Here is a 16,302-nt window from a genome sequence, read left to right on the forward strand (position 1 = left end):
TTTCAGTATTTAGGAAAATAATCTGAATACTTCGTCTAAGGTCATTGGGATTACTCGTGTTGGGAAATTGAGATCAGCTTTATAGTATTTAGAAGAAACAGTATCTTATGGACAAACTAAGACCATAGAAATATTCTCTCTGTGTCGGATAACTTTGTTGTGAATTGTTGATCTGATATTTCCACAATGCTGTCCTCGGAGTCTGAAGGAGTTAAAGTTTAAAGCCTCCCCCCTTTCCCCCCGTCTTGAAGAGCTGAATTAGATTTTTTAGCCCCACATCCCTCGCCGCCATGGAAACGTTTGAAAAGCTTGTGTTTGAGGAGGAGTTTGTTGTAAGTTTCACAGGAGAACCAGACAGCGCCGGTATGAGAGCTTCTGAGAGGCGGCTGTGAGCTGATCAGGGGAGAGAGAACGGACTCGTTGTTTACGCAGGTAGGTGAAAGATAATCCTGGACTTCAATAAGATGAAGTGTTTAGTTTATTTGTATTTTTACCAGGAAGCAGACATTAGAGACGCTGCCTACAGTGCAAATTCTAAAGGCAATTGAAGCTTAATATGTTATTCAAACGTTTGTATTTATTATTATTTAATCAAAAATATTAGTTTCATTCCAAAACAGTTTTCTTATTTAATCATTATTTTTTCTTTATTTACTATTAAATAATAATTATAAATATGATTTATTTTATACATTTCCCAATTGTTAAAGCTACGTTTTTTAAACATTTATTTATTTATGTTTAATTATTATTATACTGTTTTATTATGGCTGTGATATTTGATTAAAAAACAAGCAAACAACCCAAAATCTTTCATTAAATGTTGAATTAATTCTGTAAAATTGAGGCATAAATAAAGAAATGTCTCACGTAAAATAACAAAACTTAAGAGACAGCGTTTAGTTGCTGCTTTTGTTAGATGTTGGTTTAATTGGTAGACACTGAGAATGAAATCCAGACCTGCACATTACTTTTTGTTTGCATTTTTCTAAATTATAGACAAAAGAAACATGAAATATACTTAAAACTATTTATTTATGGATCAATAAAGATTAATGGGAGTGTTCTATATTATTAAGGGTTTTTCTTTGGGTTGTTTTCCCAATCCAATGACGATCAAATGCTGGAAAGTTCATATTCCTATTACATTTTCCCTTGACAATACTCTGTTTGTGTTGATCAACGGACCTGTACTTAATGACATCAGTTAATATTCGTTGCCCTGACCTTTATTCACCAATTCCCGATTATTTTCCCCCAGAGGTCGCCATGTTTTCCCTGTCGGAGCTGGCGCCTCTGAACCAGCACCAGAGCCGGTGTAAACTGCTGAAGCCGTGGTGGGAGGTCTTCATGGACTATCTGGTGGTCCTGATGCTGATGACATCTGTCCTGGCCTGTACTGAGCAGCTGTCAAGGGACCGAGTGGTGTGCATCCCCTTGGATCCACCGGTCCTTGCAAATACCAGCAATCCCATTCCCTCTTCTAACAGGGATGCATTGACTCCGTCTTCAAAGCCATCAATGCATGTTCCTCGCAACATCAGCCCTCATGTTCAACCTACAGCGCGGGGTCGACGCACACATCTGGTCTACCAGCAGTACATCTACATTAGCCAGGTACTTAAATACCAACCCTTGGTATTGAAAACGGCCAACCAATACATATACAACTAAATCATCAAGTCCCTTAAAGCAGTGTCAGTGTTACTGGAGATTTTATTGGGATAAACTATCATTCAAACATCTCTAACGTTAAAATCCCTTCAGCTTTACGAAGGGTTTTAGAGACTTTTAGCTTGTTGTTTTGTTTTCTGGGTGGAAACTTTACTGTTTTTGATTCAGAATCACGTTCTCAGTGTCGTACTAAAGTACAGAAAGCAGCTTTTACAGCTACAAAATCTCTAAGGCCTGAACATTACAAACCCTACACAAGACAGCAGACAGATCCAGTTGACAGCTAGCTACTGGAGCATTTAGCTGCTATAATGCCCCAAAAATGTACCCCGGGGTATGGTAGAGACAGAGATAAAAGAGTACTTAACTTGATGCCTCGTTGTAATAATGAGTCAGTTGGCAGGTGGTAGTATTAAGAGTGAAAAAGTTTATCTTGACCCACCTAGGTTATCTTACTGTATGTAAGATACTAAATGTCACACATTTAACACACCTTACTTACCATGCCAGTTCCATTACAAACAGACCAAATCATTTCCATTAAACGTATCAATCCAGGTTTATTTCATTAACTTTGAGCTAGTGTTTTTTTAAAGATATTATTGGGGGCTTTTTGACTTTAATCGGATAGGACAGTGGAGAGTGACAGGAAAGTGGGAGAGAGAGTCGGGGTGGGATCCGGAAAGGACCACGGGTCGGGAATCGAACCCGGGTATACTTCTGCATGTTGTAAAATGTTGCTTAAGAAGGACCCAATGTGTTAAAAGTTAGTACTCAAGTCTAACTGTGTCCATGTGGACCTATTTCTATCTATTATTTAGGACAAAATGGTCTAAATGTAAAGCAAACAGTTTAAAAAAGAGGTGAATCTAAGGGTTCCTGACCAAAGATCTGGAGTGATTTGGAGTGACAGTATGCTGATAGCTTGCTTGATCTGTGAAAACACATTACATACAATGCTGTGTTCACACGTTGCTTCTATCTGTCTCCAGGTGTGCTACCACGAGGCTTTGCCGCTGTGCTCCCGCTTCTTCCCCTACATAGCCATGCTGCAGTCCCTGGTGTTGGTGGCCAGCGGCTCCTTCTGGCTTCACTTCCCCCACACCTCCGCCCGAATAGAGCACTTCCTGGCCATCTTGGCAAAGTGCTGCGAGTCGCCCTGGACATCTCAGGCTTTGTCTCACGCCGCCCGACAGGAAAACCTCCAAGAGAAGGAAGTAGTGGAGGAGAGACCGCCACCCCCACCTCCTCTATCTTCAAACTCATGTTCAGCACCGGTGGTCCAAACCAGAAGATCCAGCATAGACTCGGGAACAGACAGCCCCCTTTTGAAGAGGTTAGACAGTGCGTCCTATGCCACCCCTCATTCTCCATGTCCCTCCGTGCACTCCTGTCACTCCAACATGTCATCCTCATCGCTTGGGTCCAAGGTGAACTTTCCGTCTTCCAAGCCCTCTCTCATGGTGAACAGTCCCAGGCAAGTGATCAGCCTGGATAAAAGTGACGGGGAGCAGACCAGGGCGCTGTTCGAAAGGGTCAGGAAGTTTCGGTCCCACTCTGAGAGCGCAGATATCATCTATAAGGTGAGAGATTCTTTAACCCAGAGGATACATATACTCTAGATCATCTGAAGCCTTTACTTTTTAAATGTTGTTGTCCAAAAGAAAAGATGTTTCAGTGATTTTATAGAACATACTGTTTATAGATGCTACAGGAATGAGTCCCAAAACCTGGGAATGAGTCGGCATTTCAGCACTTTAAATATGTTTTTCGGTTAGATTACCCAAATAAGGTATTTTTCTCTTTGTTGTACAACACAAAATACTTCAGTAAATCCCCACTGGTAATCTGGCTTGCCTTCAAAATGGCGGTTGCTAGCAAATGAGGCTATTAAAACACCGTCATGCCCAACATTAGCCGCCTTTAGCTTAGCGGCGGTGACGTGAAGTCAAGCTATCGTCAATGTTAGCTATTTACTTTTGGAGATTTCCATTATGCTTATAAAAGCTTTGTAAATATGTGGAGGGTTAACCTGCTAAAGAGCGTATTTTCTCTGATATTCCGAAATCCAATGGAAAATCCCATTGACTTTTAGTCGGAGGAGCCAATGCAATGGGTCAAAATACGTCATCCATGCACCACTGTAGTTCACAAGCTTACAGATGATCCTTTTGTATTATAAAACTATCAAATATGACACAAATCCATGTTTAATCAGGCTTAATCACTGTATTGATTAAACCCCGTCTTCGTGCTCTCAGGTCTACTTGGCTCAGACAGTATTCAAACTGCTGATGGTGACGGTGATCTTCAGTTACACCATCCCTCTCCTCAGCTCGCTGTCCTTCACACACATCTGTCACCCAGAAGAGGAGGCCTTGGTGGGATACACCACCTTTGAGTGCATCCACGTGCTCTCATCCCTACTAAGGAAACTGCTGCTGGCTTACCTGACCCTGCTGGGGCTCTACGGCCTGCTGAACCTCTACACCCTCAGTTGGATTTTACACAGGTTAGTGCCGGCTGCATTGCTCAATACTCCAACATTGAAACACAGGGTTGCTTGTAAGGAACGACCATCAAAGAGCAGTTGGATCGATAGGTAAATATGAGCTTAGGACAAACCCTGAACCCCTAATTCCCATAACTTCTAGACTACCCAACGAGGGAGATGGGATATCCAAGGAGCAGGAGAATGCATCCACAGCCTTGGAAGTGGATGAGACCAAAACATAAAAGCCAGAGGATATTGAATTTATACTTGTGGAGGGGCCAGAGACATGACTGAAAATATTACTCATGATACTCCACGTCTTCGTTATGTGTAAACTTCCGTAATTTATGCAAATTTCGACAGAACGGAGATTGAATTTTATGACATATTTGCAGCGACTAAAACATGTAAAACTACAGAAAGACAGAGGTGTGTAACTGGCTTATAAATATATAACTTAAACATTTTCATTATTCTTTTAGACTTTAAGACTACAAAGGTTGTGATTGTTCAAATGACCTTTCAACAAAACAATTCCCCTGAGGTTTTGCATACCGGTGGTGTGATTAAAGGATTAGAGCGTACTGCTGCGTTAATTAAAATGTCTGATACATTTTTCATTTCTGTGTTTTGTTTAGCTCTCTACGTCAGTATTCCTTCCACTCACTGAAGGACGTGTGCTCGCTGAGAGACGTCCCCGACCTGAGGAACGACCTGGCCTTTCTCCTGCACATGTTGGACCAGTACGACCCCCTGCTGGCCCAGCGTCTGTCGGTGTTTCTGTCGCCCGTCACGGAGAGCCGGCTGCTGGAGGAGAGCTTGGAGAGGCGCTGGGGGGAGGAGAAGCTGCAGTCCATGAGCAGTGTGGATGCAGACGGCAGTTCCAGACTGCAGCTGGTGGCTCTTCCTCGCCTCCCTCCAGCCCTCTTCACCCTCAGCCAGCTGCAGGTCCTCAAACTGGAGCTCATCACAGAGGCCAGGTTTACTGCACAGGTGGCCAACATGAAATCACTCAGGTGAGTTAAGGCTGGTTTAATATCACATTCTGTTTGACCCAGGTTCTTCCAGTCCTCTCATTCATGCTCTTGCACATACTTGTTTTTGACTGACTATTCATTCCCCAAACAGGGAGCTCCACCTGTACCACTGCACGGCGGCGGTGGATCCCGGTGCTCTGGGAGTCCTGCAGGAACGTCTGGAGGTCCTGCACCTCACCTTCACCCAGGCTTCGGAGATCCCCGGCTGGGTCACCTCACTGCGCGGCCTGCATGAGCTCCACCTCTCCGGACGCCTGAGCAGCGACAATGGTGTGGGTCGCAGCTGGGCGTTAGGGAGCCTCCGCCAACTACGCCACATTCGAGTGCTGGTGATCCGAGGCATGCTGCAGAGGATTCCCGGGGAGCTGTGTGAGGTGTTTGTCTGCAGCTTTAACACGTCTATATTTCTGTTGTTGCAGTACAAGTTAGCATGCAGCAGTTTCTATGTGCTGGGGACCCATACTGTACATTTTTAACATAAAACTTTGGGGTATGAGCTGGCAAACAGACTAATAAAGTATAATTGTATTATCGTATCGTAGGTGGCGGGCAGCTTGGTGAGGCTGGAGGTCCACAACGAGGGCACCAGGCTGCTGGTTCTCACAGGGTTGAAGCGGATGGTGGATCTAACGGAGCTGCTGCTGCAGGACTGCCGGCTGGAGAGATTGCCGTCCGCTTTACTAGCCCTCACCAACCTGCGGACTCTGGACCTGCAACACAACAACCTGAGGACTCTGGAGGAGCTTCTCAGTTTGGCTCCTCTGCGCCGCCTCTCCTGCCTCAGACTCGCTTACAACCGAGTCCTGGCGCTGCCTGCTAGCGTCGCCGTGCTGCGAGGCCTGGAGCTCCTGGATCTCTCCAACAACCAGCTCCAGAGTCTACCTCCAGCCCTCTTCACTCTGCACCGCCTTCGGAAGCTGTTTCTGGCTGGTAACCTGCTGGAGGTGCTCCCTGCTGAGGTGAAAGCGCTGCAGCTGCTCACAGAGCTGGATCTCAGTGGGAACAGACTGGAGAGCCTCCCCCTTCAGCTCTTCAGCAGCTGTCTGGAGCTGCACATCCTTAATGTGGCTCACAACTCTCTTAGCTCACTACCCAGAGGTGTTGCAGCTCTCAGTCGGTTGTGCCGGTTCGATCTTCGCAGTAACAGTCTGGAAGATCTGCCCGCTGAGCTGGGCTGCTGCCCTGGGTTGCATGGAGGGGGTCTGCTGGTGGAGGACTGGCTGTTTCTCTCTCTGCCTCCCCGGGTGAGGGACTTTCTGAGCAGATCTCGCCCCCCCTCTGGTGCATACTCTGAGGGTAATTCACGCCCAGAGTCCGACAGTTTCCCCTACTTCTCTCCTACTCAGTGGAGTTTCTCTTCTGCTCTGGAATCACAGATTTAGGTCTCGTAACACCAGTGGGGAAATGCAATTTACTCAAGTTTTGTAGATAAGCACATTGAAGTACTAGAGTATTTTTATGTTCTGTCTCTTTATACTTTTATACACTGCATATTGATAGCCAATATTTTACCCACTACATTTACCTGAAAGCTTTAATTACTGTACAGATTCAGATTGTTAGCTAATACAAAATATCTAACAACTAATAAGATGGTAAAAAGAGGAACTAATAAAAAGGTGCAGTCTGGGTCTTTAAATGTGGCCGCTAGAGAATAATAAACATTATTATTTCTTGATAATTCCAGTTGATCAGGTTGTTTGTTACTATGCCTGTTAAATCTCTTTATTACTTTATTAAAAGTACTCACTGAGTGGTTAAGTGCTAGCATTGTTACTGCAACTGGATGCTGGTATCTAGCTATGGTTTTACTATCTCTACACCAACATAAATGATAATTACTCTTTATGAACCTATGCATTACCAATACTGAGTTTTCTGCTGTTATTTGCAATTATCACACTTATAATTAGATGTGCAAGTTAGTATTTCTAACAATAATACTGATATAAGCCAGACCGAAATCACAGAAAGACTTGTTTTCCACTACTATCAATTATATTTGTATTAAACTTACAAAATAATACCACAAGCCAGACCGAAAAAAGTGAACCAATAAATGTTCTTTATACCTATTCCTATTGTCATTGTTTTTATTTATGTTATTATATGTTTGTATTATTATCCTTGTGTGAACTCTTTCCTGTCCTATCTTATATTTTAATATTATTGCAATTGGCGCTGTGACTCCTGAAGCAGATTAATAAAGGTTTGATTTATGTAGTCCCATTTTTAAAACATTTCTGCACCATAACAATAATCCATTTGTTGTTGTGCACATGTATTTATTTAATTCTAATTAAGTATCGGTGTCTCTCCTGGGTTTCCATACCCTCAGCCACTGCTGTATCCCGCTTTTTTTATACTGCGGCACACTTTTCAACCAATCGCTATCCACTTTTACCGGCGTTTGTCTAACTCCACCAATCGTATCAATGCGCTTCGGAGAAGGCGGGACTTCCGGGTGCTCGTATAAACCAACTGAGGCCTGCCCATGCGGTTTTGATCTGTAGAAGAGAAGCTAACAACGACAAGGTAAGAATTCAGTCATTTATCCCAAATAGAGAGTTTTTCTTGAACATTGATTGAAGTTTAGGAAGTTTCCGATCAGTCTAGTTCGCTGGAGTTACTAAGCAGCTACTCTGTAATGAAAGCTCTCATTTTATTGTTTGTTTAAGAGTGATAGTCGTTACGTTTCTGAGTTAGCCGTAGTTAGCTTAGCAACGAACATTCCCCATTTTTGATTTATTTTGTATTTTAACTAAGTGCGTAGCTTTTGTAATTTCAACGTACTGAGTTAATTATAATTATATACATGTTATATATTTGTGTACATGGATTGTGTGTGTAGTAAAGCTGCTACATTCGCAAAATAGTGTTTGCCGCTAGCATGTTAGCTTAGCAATGGTTATGAAACACAATAGAGTCCTAGTGTTGTCAACGGCTCTGAAGCTAATGCTAACCGGTTTGGTTAATCTGGAGGCGTTGGCTACCATTTAAGGCTAGGCTTCATATAAAGTATGTGAAAGCGTGTTCGTGTAAAGGGAAACCGTTTTGTTTACATAAGACGTACTTGAATTGCAGGCCTTGAGGTTAATATGTGCGCCTGCAAATCGTTAGCATAGCTACCTGATTAGCCTCTTGTCGTACAATGGGTGAGCTACAGTAACGCCTCTTCAACCATAATGCTACCACTGTACATAGAGCGCTTGGGTTGTAATGAAAGCAGTCTGATTATCAAACGTTAGCAATATTACATTGTTTAAATACTCTGTGATAGTTGTGGTTAAACATTGCATAAATAATAGCAACAACAGCTGGTCTCAGTTTACAGCCTCCCATTCAAACCAGTCGGAGAGTCAAGGGCTGCACAATTAATTGAAATTGTATTCAAATCACAATGTGACTTTGTGCCCCATACAAATAATTGGAAACAAACTATGTTGTACTCGATGTGTTAAATTCAGATTTGAATTGAGTATTATGGATCTGCAGCGATATCCGGCCTACAACTTTTTTTACAGACTAAATAAAAAGTTTGTTTGGTACAGTTCCTCTTATAAAGTCACCCCATAATCAATGCTAATGAGAACAATACAGCTTTTATTTGTAAGGAATATGTACATTGCCCAGCTGGGGGAAAGGATTTCTGATTCTGAAAACACTTTAACCTCCAACTCCAGTCATGCTATGATAGAGATGATCAAGTCTAAGCTCCAACTTTTTCTGTTTCCCTCCCTAGACCGACACAATGGCAGAGACTGATGTTGATAACGAGCTGCTCGACTACGAAGAGGATGAGGAGCCTCAAGGAGCACCAGAGAGCGCAGCCCCCGCAGGGAAGAAGGAGGTGAAGGGCTCCTACGTCTCCATCCACAGCTCCGGCTTCAGAGACTTTCTGCTGAAACCCGAGCTGCTCCGTGCCATCATCGACTGTGGTTTTGAGCATCCGTCTGAAGGTCAGGGACATTTGGTTGCATTTACCTGTTGTGCATGGGATATAGAAAAGAAAAGATGAGTTTGTTTTTATAGTATTTAAAATGTGCATTGAAACTACAGTAGATTCCGCAAGAGGTGCAGAAATATATTTAATACTCTTGTTGAATAACCCTTGTTTAAGCAGCAGTAATAAGGTTTAGCCTTGACTTATTGTTAGTAGAGTGGTTTTCTTTTACACTTGTATACAAATAAGAGGCGCTATGTGTCCCTTAATTGATCAGAGCTACAACATGCCAAGAAGCTCTGCACAGTAACTTGATTTACTTGATTTTACTGCAATGACTTAACTCTGTCTGTTTTTATCTTTTAGTCCAGCATGAGTGCATCCCACAAGCGATCCTGGGCATGGACATCCTGTGCCAAGCTAAGTCTGGTATGGGAAAGACGGCCGTGTTTGTGCTGGCCACTCTGCAGCAGATCGAACCTGTTGATGGACAGGTCAGTGTTTGTATTGGCTCAAGTCTAGGGAAAATTGGGTTTCATATTGGATTTGTTATTGAGAATTGTAGAATTTCACGTGTATTACCATGACTCCCCCATTTGTGTCTGACTCCATGTTCCCGTCTGTTCCTCAGGTGTCTGTGTTGGTCATGTGTCACACGCGAGAGTTGGCCTTCCAGATCAGCAAAGAGTACGAGCGCTTCTCCAAGTACATGTCCTCGGTAAAGGCAGCCGTGTTCTTCGGAGGCATGGCCATCAAGAAGGACGAGGACGTCCTGAAGAAGAACTGCCCTCACATCGTGGTCGGAACGCCGGGCCGAATCCTCGCTCTCATCCGCAACAAAACCCTCGCCCTGAAGAACGTCAAGCACTTCGTCCTGGACGAGTGCGACAAAATGTTGGAGCAGCTGGGTGGGTTTCATTTCCTGTTTATGAATATTGGCTCTCATTGATGCCACCCGTCATTGAAACACTTCTTAATTCTGTATATATTTGAATCTCTCTTGCAGACATGAGGCGTGACGTCCAGGACATCTTCAAGATCACACCCCACGAGAAGCAGGTCATGATGTTCAGCGCTACTCTGAGCAAGGAGATCCGACCCGTCTGCCGCAAGTTCATGCAGGATGTAAGTGATGAGTGTTACTTCAGAATCTTCCTGCGTCATTGCAGCGTCACCTTCCTGCACGGCTGAATGTTTCTCTAACCACCCCTCTGTTATCTTCTCTTCTGCAGCCCATGGAGGTATTCGTTGACGACGAGACCAAGCTCACACTCCACGGCCTGCAGCAGTACTACTGCAAGCTGAAGGACAGCGAGAAGAACCGCAAACTGTTTGACCTGCTCGACGTGCTGGAGTTCAACCAGGTAGAGTGATGGAGCTATTATTACTAATTACATATTTCATTGATTAGTTTTCATCGACTATAAGGGCAAAGATCTAAAATAGAACAATTTGGTTATTTATTGGACCTTCTTTGAATTTATTCACCGGGTATCTACAGGTGTAGTAAACTGGGAATTTGAGAGTACAGAGATTAGAAAGTTGCTTTACTGAAACTACACGTAAGAACACTTGCTAAATGAAATGGGAAGCCCTAATGGTATTTTCACTGTCCGATAAACAGGTTACAACCAGTAAAAACAGCACTTGCATCCCATAAAGTGGCACATTTATATTCCTACAATCAAAAAAATGTTTCTTCAGATAGGTTGAGCTACTTTTGCCAGTCCCCTGTGCAAAGCAAAATGCCTTGCATTGAAGACATGAAACATGCATATGGTATTAAGCCTCCCATCCAACAAATATCAAGGATAATCGTACATCCCAAAGTGTGGAGTTATTCCAGTCGGTTTAAATGTATATGAGAAAGTTTGTTAATCTAATTCAGGGGCCTGAGAGTCCTAGCAGTGTGTGATGCTGCTGTCCCTCCGCTGCTGTATGTAATGCCTCTGCTCGGCCTCTAGGTGGTGATCTTCGTCAAGTCAGTGCAGCGCTGCGTGGCTCTGGCTCAGCTGCTGGTGGAGCAGAACTTCCCGGCCATCGCCATCCACAGGGGGATGGCTCAGGAGGAGAGGTAACACCAACACAAACACAGATAAATCTTCCCCGTACACACCTCCTCTCATAAACATATGCTCCTTTGAATACTGAGCATGTTTATGGAGCATGAGGCCTCCTCGGTGGACTCAACACATCCCTGCCTTCAAAGAGGGGTTCAGTCAGTAATCCTGCAGCAGCTGATAGATAACCCCCCCTCCCCCTCCTCTTACTCCACAGGCTGTCCCGCTACCAGCAGTTTAAGGACTTCCAGAGGCGGATCCTGGTGGCCACTAACCTGTTTGGCCGAGGGATGGACATCGAGCGGGTCAACATCGTCTTCAACTACGACATGCCGGAAGATTCTGACACCTATTTGCACAGGGTGAGAGGAAATACCTGCAGCTGTCTAAAGCCTCTTTACGTTTCTCAGAAGAGATATTTGGAATACCTCCGTGCCGTGCCATCAGCTTAGCAGGGCTGTGTTGGGTGTACAGTTGATTTATCTTACGTCTGTGTGAATGTCCTTTGGTTTTTGGCATATTTAGGGCACATATTAAGCCATTTTGAATGTTTCAGTCAATCTAGAGAAAATATCACCTTATTTTTATTTCAGTGCTTTGACTTTTTCTGAAGTTATGCCCAGTTCTCCTTACTTAGCTCATGGTGTGATGCTCCTATAGTTCTGATCCATTTTTTCATCAATAAGAAATAAAGCTCTCTACTGGTTGTTGATATAGTCTAGTTCCACACAGCTCACCAGTTTAGTGTCTCATTCTTGGTCCCTGTGTTTGTGGACTGAACTCACTCTGACCTCCTCTGTTTCAGGTTGCCCGCGCTGGTCGGTTTGGCACCAAAGGGCTGGCCATCACCTTCGTTTCTGACGAGACCGACGCCAAGACTCTGAACGACGTGCAGGACCGCTTTGAAGTCAACGTGGCCGAGCTGCCGGACGAGATCGACATCTCCTCTTACAGTAAGCCTCTCCTCTTCCCAGTGCCTCATGGGCTTTAGTAAAGCTGGACCGATTTGTAATGTCTTGGTCCAAATCACGTAACTCAATACAACATGAAACACGGGACTGCAATATTCAAAGGAAAATGTGTTTGAGATATCACCACCGCTAAGCTAAAGTTTAATGCTAAAGGCTAACGTTGGGCTATAAAGGAACTACAGCAGGGTCACATGGTCACCACCGCTAAGCTAAAGTTTAATGCTAAAGGCTAACGTTGGGCTATAAAGGAACTACAGCAGGGTCACATGGTCTCCACCGCTAAGCTAAAGGCAACTTACTGTCAGCGTTAGGGAAGACAACAAATTGTTTAAATGCTGACTTAATTCCTGGGTTAGGACTCATTCCTGTACCGCTGTATTGATGATGAGTTGGCTGTTTATTGTCAGCTGCTGTAATTAACCTTCAGCCTGTAGCCAGGAGCACGCAGCAGTTGTTGTGTCATGTTTCTGTGGCGCTGCTCTGCATGTTTAACCAGTTGCCGAAATGTAGTTATGCTCAGCTGTTGCTCGTGGCGTTCATCTTTTAAATGCGCATCGTGTCTCCTCTTCTTCTCCTCTGCAGTCGAGCAGTCCAGATGATTCCTCCAGCCGAGCAGCATTCTCTTCTTCATGGATCTCGTGTCTTGTATTTGGGAGTAGACTTATCTCACCGTCGATCACCAACATCTATTTTTATTGTCTTTTTTTTTTGGTTGAGAGGGGGGGTTGATTTTTAATTTGTCTTTTAACTGTTGAAATTAAAACTTTTTATAAGATGCCATTTTACTGTCGTGGTCTCTTCTGAGGCTCTTGTCTCTTACCCATTATCAGAGCTTCAGGGAAACGTATAGAAAAGTAGTTCTGAGGAAAGGTGATTTAGCCCCTTCTTTAAATAGTTTGTATAGGAAGTTATTTCTGTCCCCCCCCCCCCACCTCCTGCAACAATAAGCCTTTTGGAAAGTCATGTAGTCTCCTTTATGCTCACATGGCAGCTATTTCTTTCAATACCTCCAATAAATGAATCACCAACTGAATAGAATTTGGCCATTTTTATTACATCTGTCAAAAACACACCGTATACTGAAGTATCGAAGCTTACATCGATGCTGTTATGCTTAAGGTTAATATTTGTATTTTGTGCCTCTACTGTGATGTGTTTGCATGATTTTAAAAGTCCTTTTTAGCTTTTGCAGACCCTTTACATGCACAGAAACCAATATAACACACTACAGGAAAGGGGGAAACTCCAAAAAAAGGAGATTAGGGCCCCTTTAAGTTGTATCTACTAGTACAATTGTTATGAATTTTACTGTATTTTTGTATGTTTTCAAAGCAAATGTAAGCATGGTAATGTAAGGTCTTAGCATTTAGCTTAAAACGCACCAACGTATGAACTCTGAAGGCATTTAAAACTCAACAATGATGAATTTTATCTACTTTAACCTCCTAAGACCCGAGCTGTTTTTTTATATGCATTTTTTATTTCTCTTTGCTATTTGGGCTTATTGGAACCTGATAAGTATAAAAACTAAGTATCATCTTTTGACATGATGTACTTTTAGAGAAAAATGATGTCCACATATGTGGACACTAGGTCTGAATTTCCATAAAACACATTAAAGTCACCTTTTTGTAATAGAGTGAAAAACTATTTTATTTCAACCTTGAACACAGCAGTTTTTTCAACTTTCAACTATTGTTTGTGTTTTGAACATCATTGTGAAAAAACACAACAAAATGAAGAAAAACAAAACATTTTTGCCCCCTTTGGAGAGTCACAGTTACAGTATGTGTTATGTGAAATTTTGCATTGCAGCAGTGTGTGTGTGTGTGTGTGTGTGTGTGTGTGTGTGTGTGTGTGTGTGTGTGTGTGTGTTGTGCTGCAGTGTATGTGTGTCTATGTGTGAAAGGCTGTGTAACAGTTGCGATCGCCTTGCAAGCACAAGAACACTTTGCAGGTCACACAACGCACTCGGGTTCTTCCAGTGCAGCCTGCTACCCTGCAGCGCGCCGCATTCTTCAGGCTGATCATCTCTGGGAGATGGGCATTCGCCCTCCTGCGGACCGAGACATGGGGCACTGCCGTCACAGGACGTTTGTTCCCTTGATTTGAGTTGTCTTCTTCCTCTGACTGTTCAGAGAGGTCTGCATGGCTTCCTTGACCGTGATGCTGGGCCAAGAGGGTCGTAGGAATTTCTGTACGGAACTCAAGGAACTGCATGATGCTCTTCTTTGGTGCAGCACATATTGCGAGGTCTTTGCGGTAGAGTAGCCAGCTGTTACCTAAAGCCAGATCTGTGAAGTGCATTAGCATCCGCATCGTCCACTTCTTAGTACGGGCGCTCATGCGATAGTAGCTAATCATTCTATCGATCAAATCCACTCCACCCATCTTGAGGTTGTACTCACGGACAATGCTTGGTCGCGAGACAGTCACATACTGTTTCAATTTCTTGTCCCAGCGCTGGCAGGTGTCTTCAGGCTCTGTGCCATGAACACCAGACATCATCAATACTGGTTTGTTGTCATACCACTTCACTACACACAACTTTCCGTCTTCAGTGGAAAGTTCTGATGAGGTACCTCTTCCTGTGTTTTTCATGGTTTTGTCAGAGGGTAGCTTCTCCTTCGCGCCAGCGAGTCTGTTCTTCATTATTGTACCAGTAATGTACATCTCCTTCTTCATCATTTGTTCCACACCTCGGATGCTTGTGAAGAACCGGTCACAATACACTTTTGTGCCACGATGCAGAGTTTGACACAGACGAGCCAAGACTAAGCCTCCCAACCCCAGGCCCACCTCTTCTTCGACCTGCTCAAGCAGTGCACCTGTACCTTGATACAGATCAAAGTCCAGCACAATGCCATCTGCTGTAGCACAAACGAAGTTCTTGATGCCAACTGGGTTTGGCTTCATTGGCAGATATTGTCTGCATGGACAGGCTCCTGTGAAAGGAATCATCTGCTCATCAATAGATGCGCATTCAGGTCGATTCTGAGACTTGCAGGGATGAACCTGTATCTGTCCCTGTCCCTGAACCTGTCAACAAGTGTTGTAAATAAGCATTTTGCTTCCTATCCTTCACCTAGCCCTTAGGCCCTGCCTAAAATAAACAAATATCCACTGGGTCTTGGCTAACCATTATTTGCACCACGGAGACGTTTACGTCCTCTGCTGTGCTCAGTGGGCTGAGGAATGGGGTCCTCATCATCACTACTGTCATCCTCATCCTCACTGCTGCTTCGCTCCTGTGTTCGGGGTTGGTAATTGGCATCCAGGATGGGATCATCGTTGTCAGACAAGTCTTCCAAATCTGAGTTGTCTCCATCATTTAGCCAAAATTGCTCCAATGCTGTTTGCACAGAAAAACGCTCTGGAAATAAAAACATGAAAAAATCAAATACAAACCAATGTCATTTATATATGTATGTATTTCTTTGTTATTTATTTCACTGGGACAGCTTTTCAACTGCACCAGAGATAGCTATAAACAACTCTAGCTATTAGCTATAGCAAGGCACATTTTTACTAGCATATTAAGATTTTTAACCCAACTAATTTATGTATTTATGTATGTATTTAGTTATTTAATTGTTATTTATTTCATTGGGACAATGTACAGCTTTTTAGCTGCACAAGAGTTAGCTATAAGCTATTTTACTCGTGCACATTTTTGCTAACATATTAGCATTTTTGACCAACCTAAGTCCCGATGTACACATACGTGTACATCATGTTTAGCAGCATACCAAATTGTTATTTTCACACATTTTTTGTCAAATTTGCATGTCATGACAAACCTACAATGCTTTGATAAATATCTAAATCAGAAAAAGCCTTGAAATATGATAGGACTTCTTACCTTGTCGAGGTTTGTGTTTGGAGCTGCCACTTGAATTATCCCTTGTGTTTGCCGCCATTTTTAATTCTTACCGTAGTGTTTTGTACTCTTCTGACACCACCAGATGACAGTGTAAGTGTCCACATACTTGGCCATGAGGCGACAGTTCAGCAGAATTAACGACTGTGGTCATATGACCAAAAATGTGATGTCCACGTATGTGTACGCCAGGTCCTAGGAGGTTAAAGAACAGTATAACATTTAGCAGTGTGTTGAAGACCA

At 43.4% G+C, this 16,302-nt stretch overlaps 3 protein-coding genes across 3 annotated transcripts; 2 read left to right on the plus strand and 1 right to left on the minus strand.

Moving 5' to 3' along the window:
- The first annotated feature begins 344 nt into the window (after positions 1-344).
- si:ch211-106h11.1 (volume-regulated anion channel subunit LRRC8D) lies at positions 345-7,261 on the plus strand. Its single transcript, XM_063904662.1, has 7 exons — positions 345-432; positions 1,262-1,617; positions 2,667-3,257; positions 3,936-4,186; positions 4,807-5,184; positions 5,297-5,579; positions 5,748-7,261. Exons 2-7 carry the CDS (start codon positions 1,270-1,272, stop codon positions 6,585-6,587), a joined length of 2,691 nt encoding a protein of 896 aa, XP_063760732.1. The 5' UTR covers positions 345-432; positions 1,262-1,269; the 3' UTR covers positions 6,588-7,261.
- A 445-nt stretch (positions 7,262-7,706) lies between these two features.
- On the plus strand, positions 7,707-13,217 carry ddx39ab (DEAD (Asp-Glu-Ala-Asp) box polypeptide 39Ab). The gene is made up of 10 exons (XM_063903502.1): positions 7,707-7,740; positions 8,948-9,164; positions 9,515-9,642; positions 9,780-10,056; positions 10,155-10,273; positions 10,381-10,512; positions 11,113-11,222; positions 11,426-11,570; positions 12,014-12,161; positions 12,762-13,217. Exons 2-10 carry the CDS (start codon positions 8,957-8,959, stop codon positions 12,776-12,778), a joined length of 1,284 nt encoding a protein of 427 aa, XP_063759572.1. The 5' UTR covers positions 7,707-7,740; positions 8,948-8,956; the 3' UTR covers positions 12,779-13,217.
- LOC134877840 (piggyBac transposable element-derived protein 3-like) lies at positions 13,213-16,264 on the minus strand. Its single transcript, XM_063903500.1, has 3 exons — positions 16,042-16,264; positions 15,319-15,552; positions 13,213-15,124 (listed from the first exon to the last, which is right to left on the minus strand). Exons 1-3 carry the CDS (start codon positions 16,097-16,099, stop codon positions 14,076-14,078), a joined length of 1,341 nt encoding a protein of 446 aa, XP_063759570.1. The 5' UTR covers positions 16,100-16,264; the 3' UTR covers positions 13,213-14,075.
- Positions 16,265-16,302: the final 38 nt, after the last annotated feature.

Source organism: Eleginops maclovinus, chromosome 16 (genome assembly GCF_036324505.1).
Source record: "Eleginops maclovinus isolate JMC-PN-2008 ecotype Puerto Natales chromosome 16, JC_Emac_rtc_rv5, whole genome shotgun sequence".
NCBI lineage: Eukaryota > Metazoa > Chordata > Actinopteri > Perciformes > Eleginopidae > Eleginops > Eleginops maclovinus.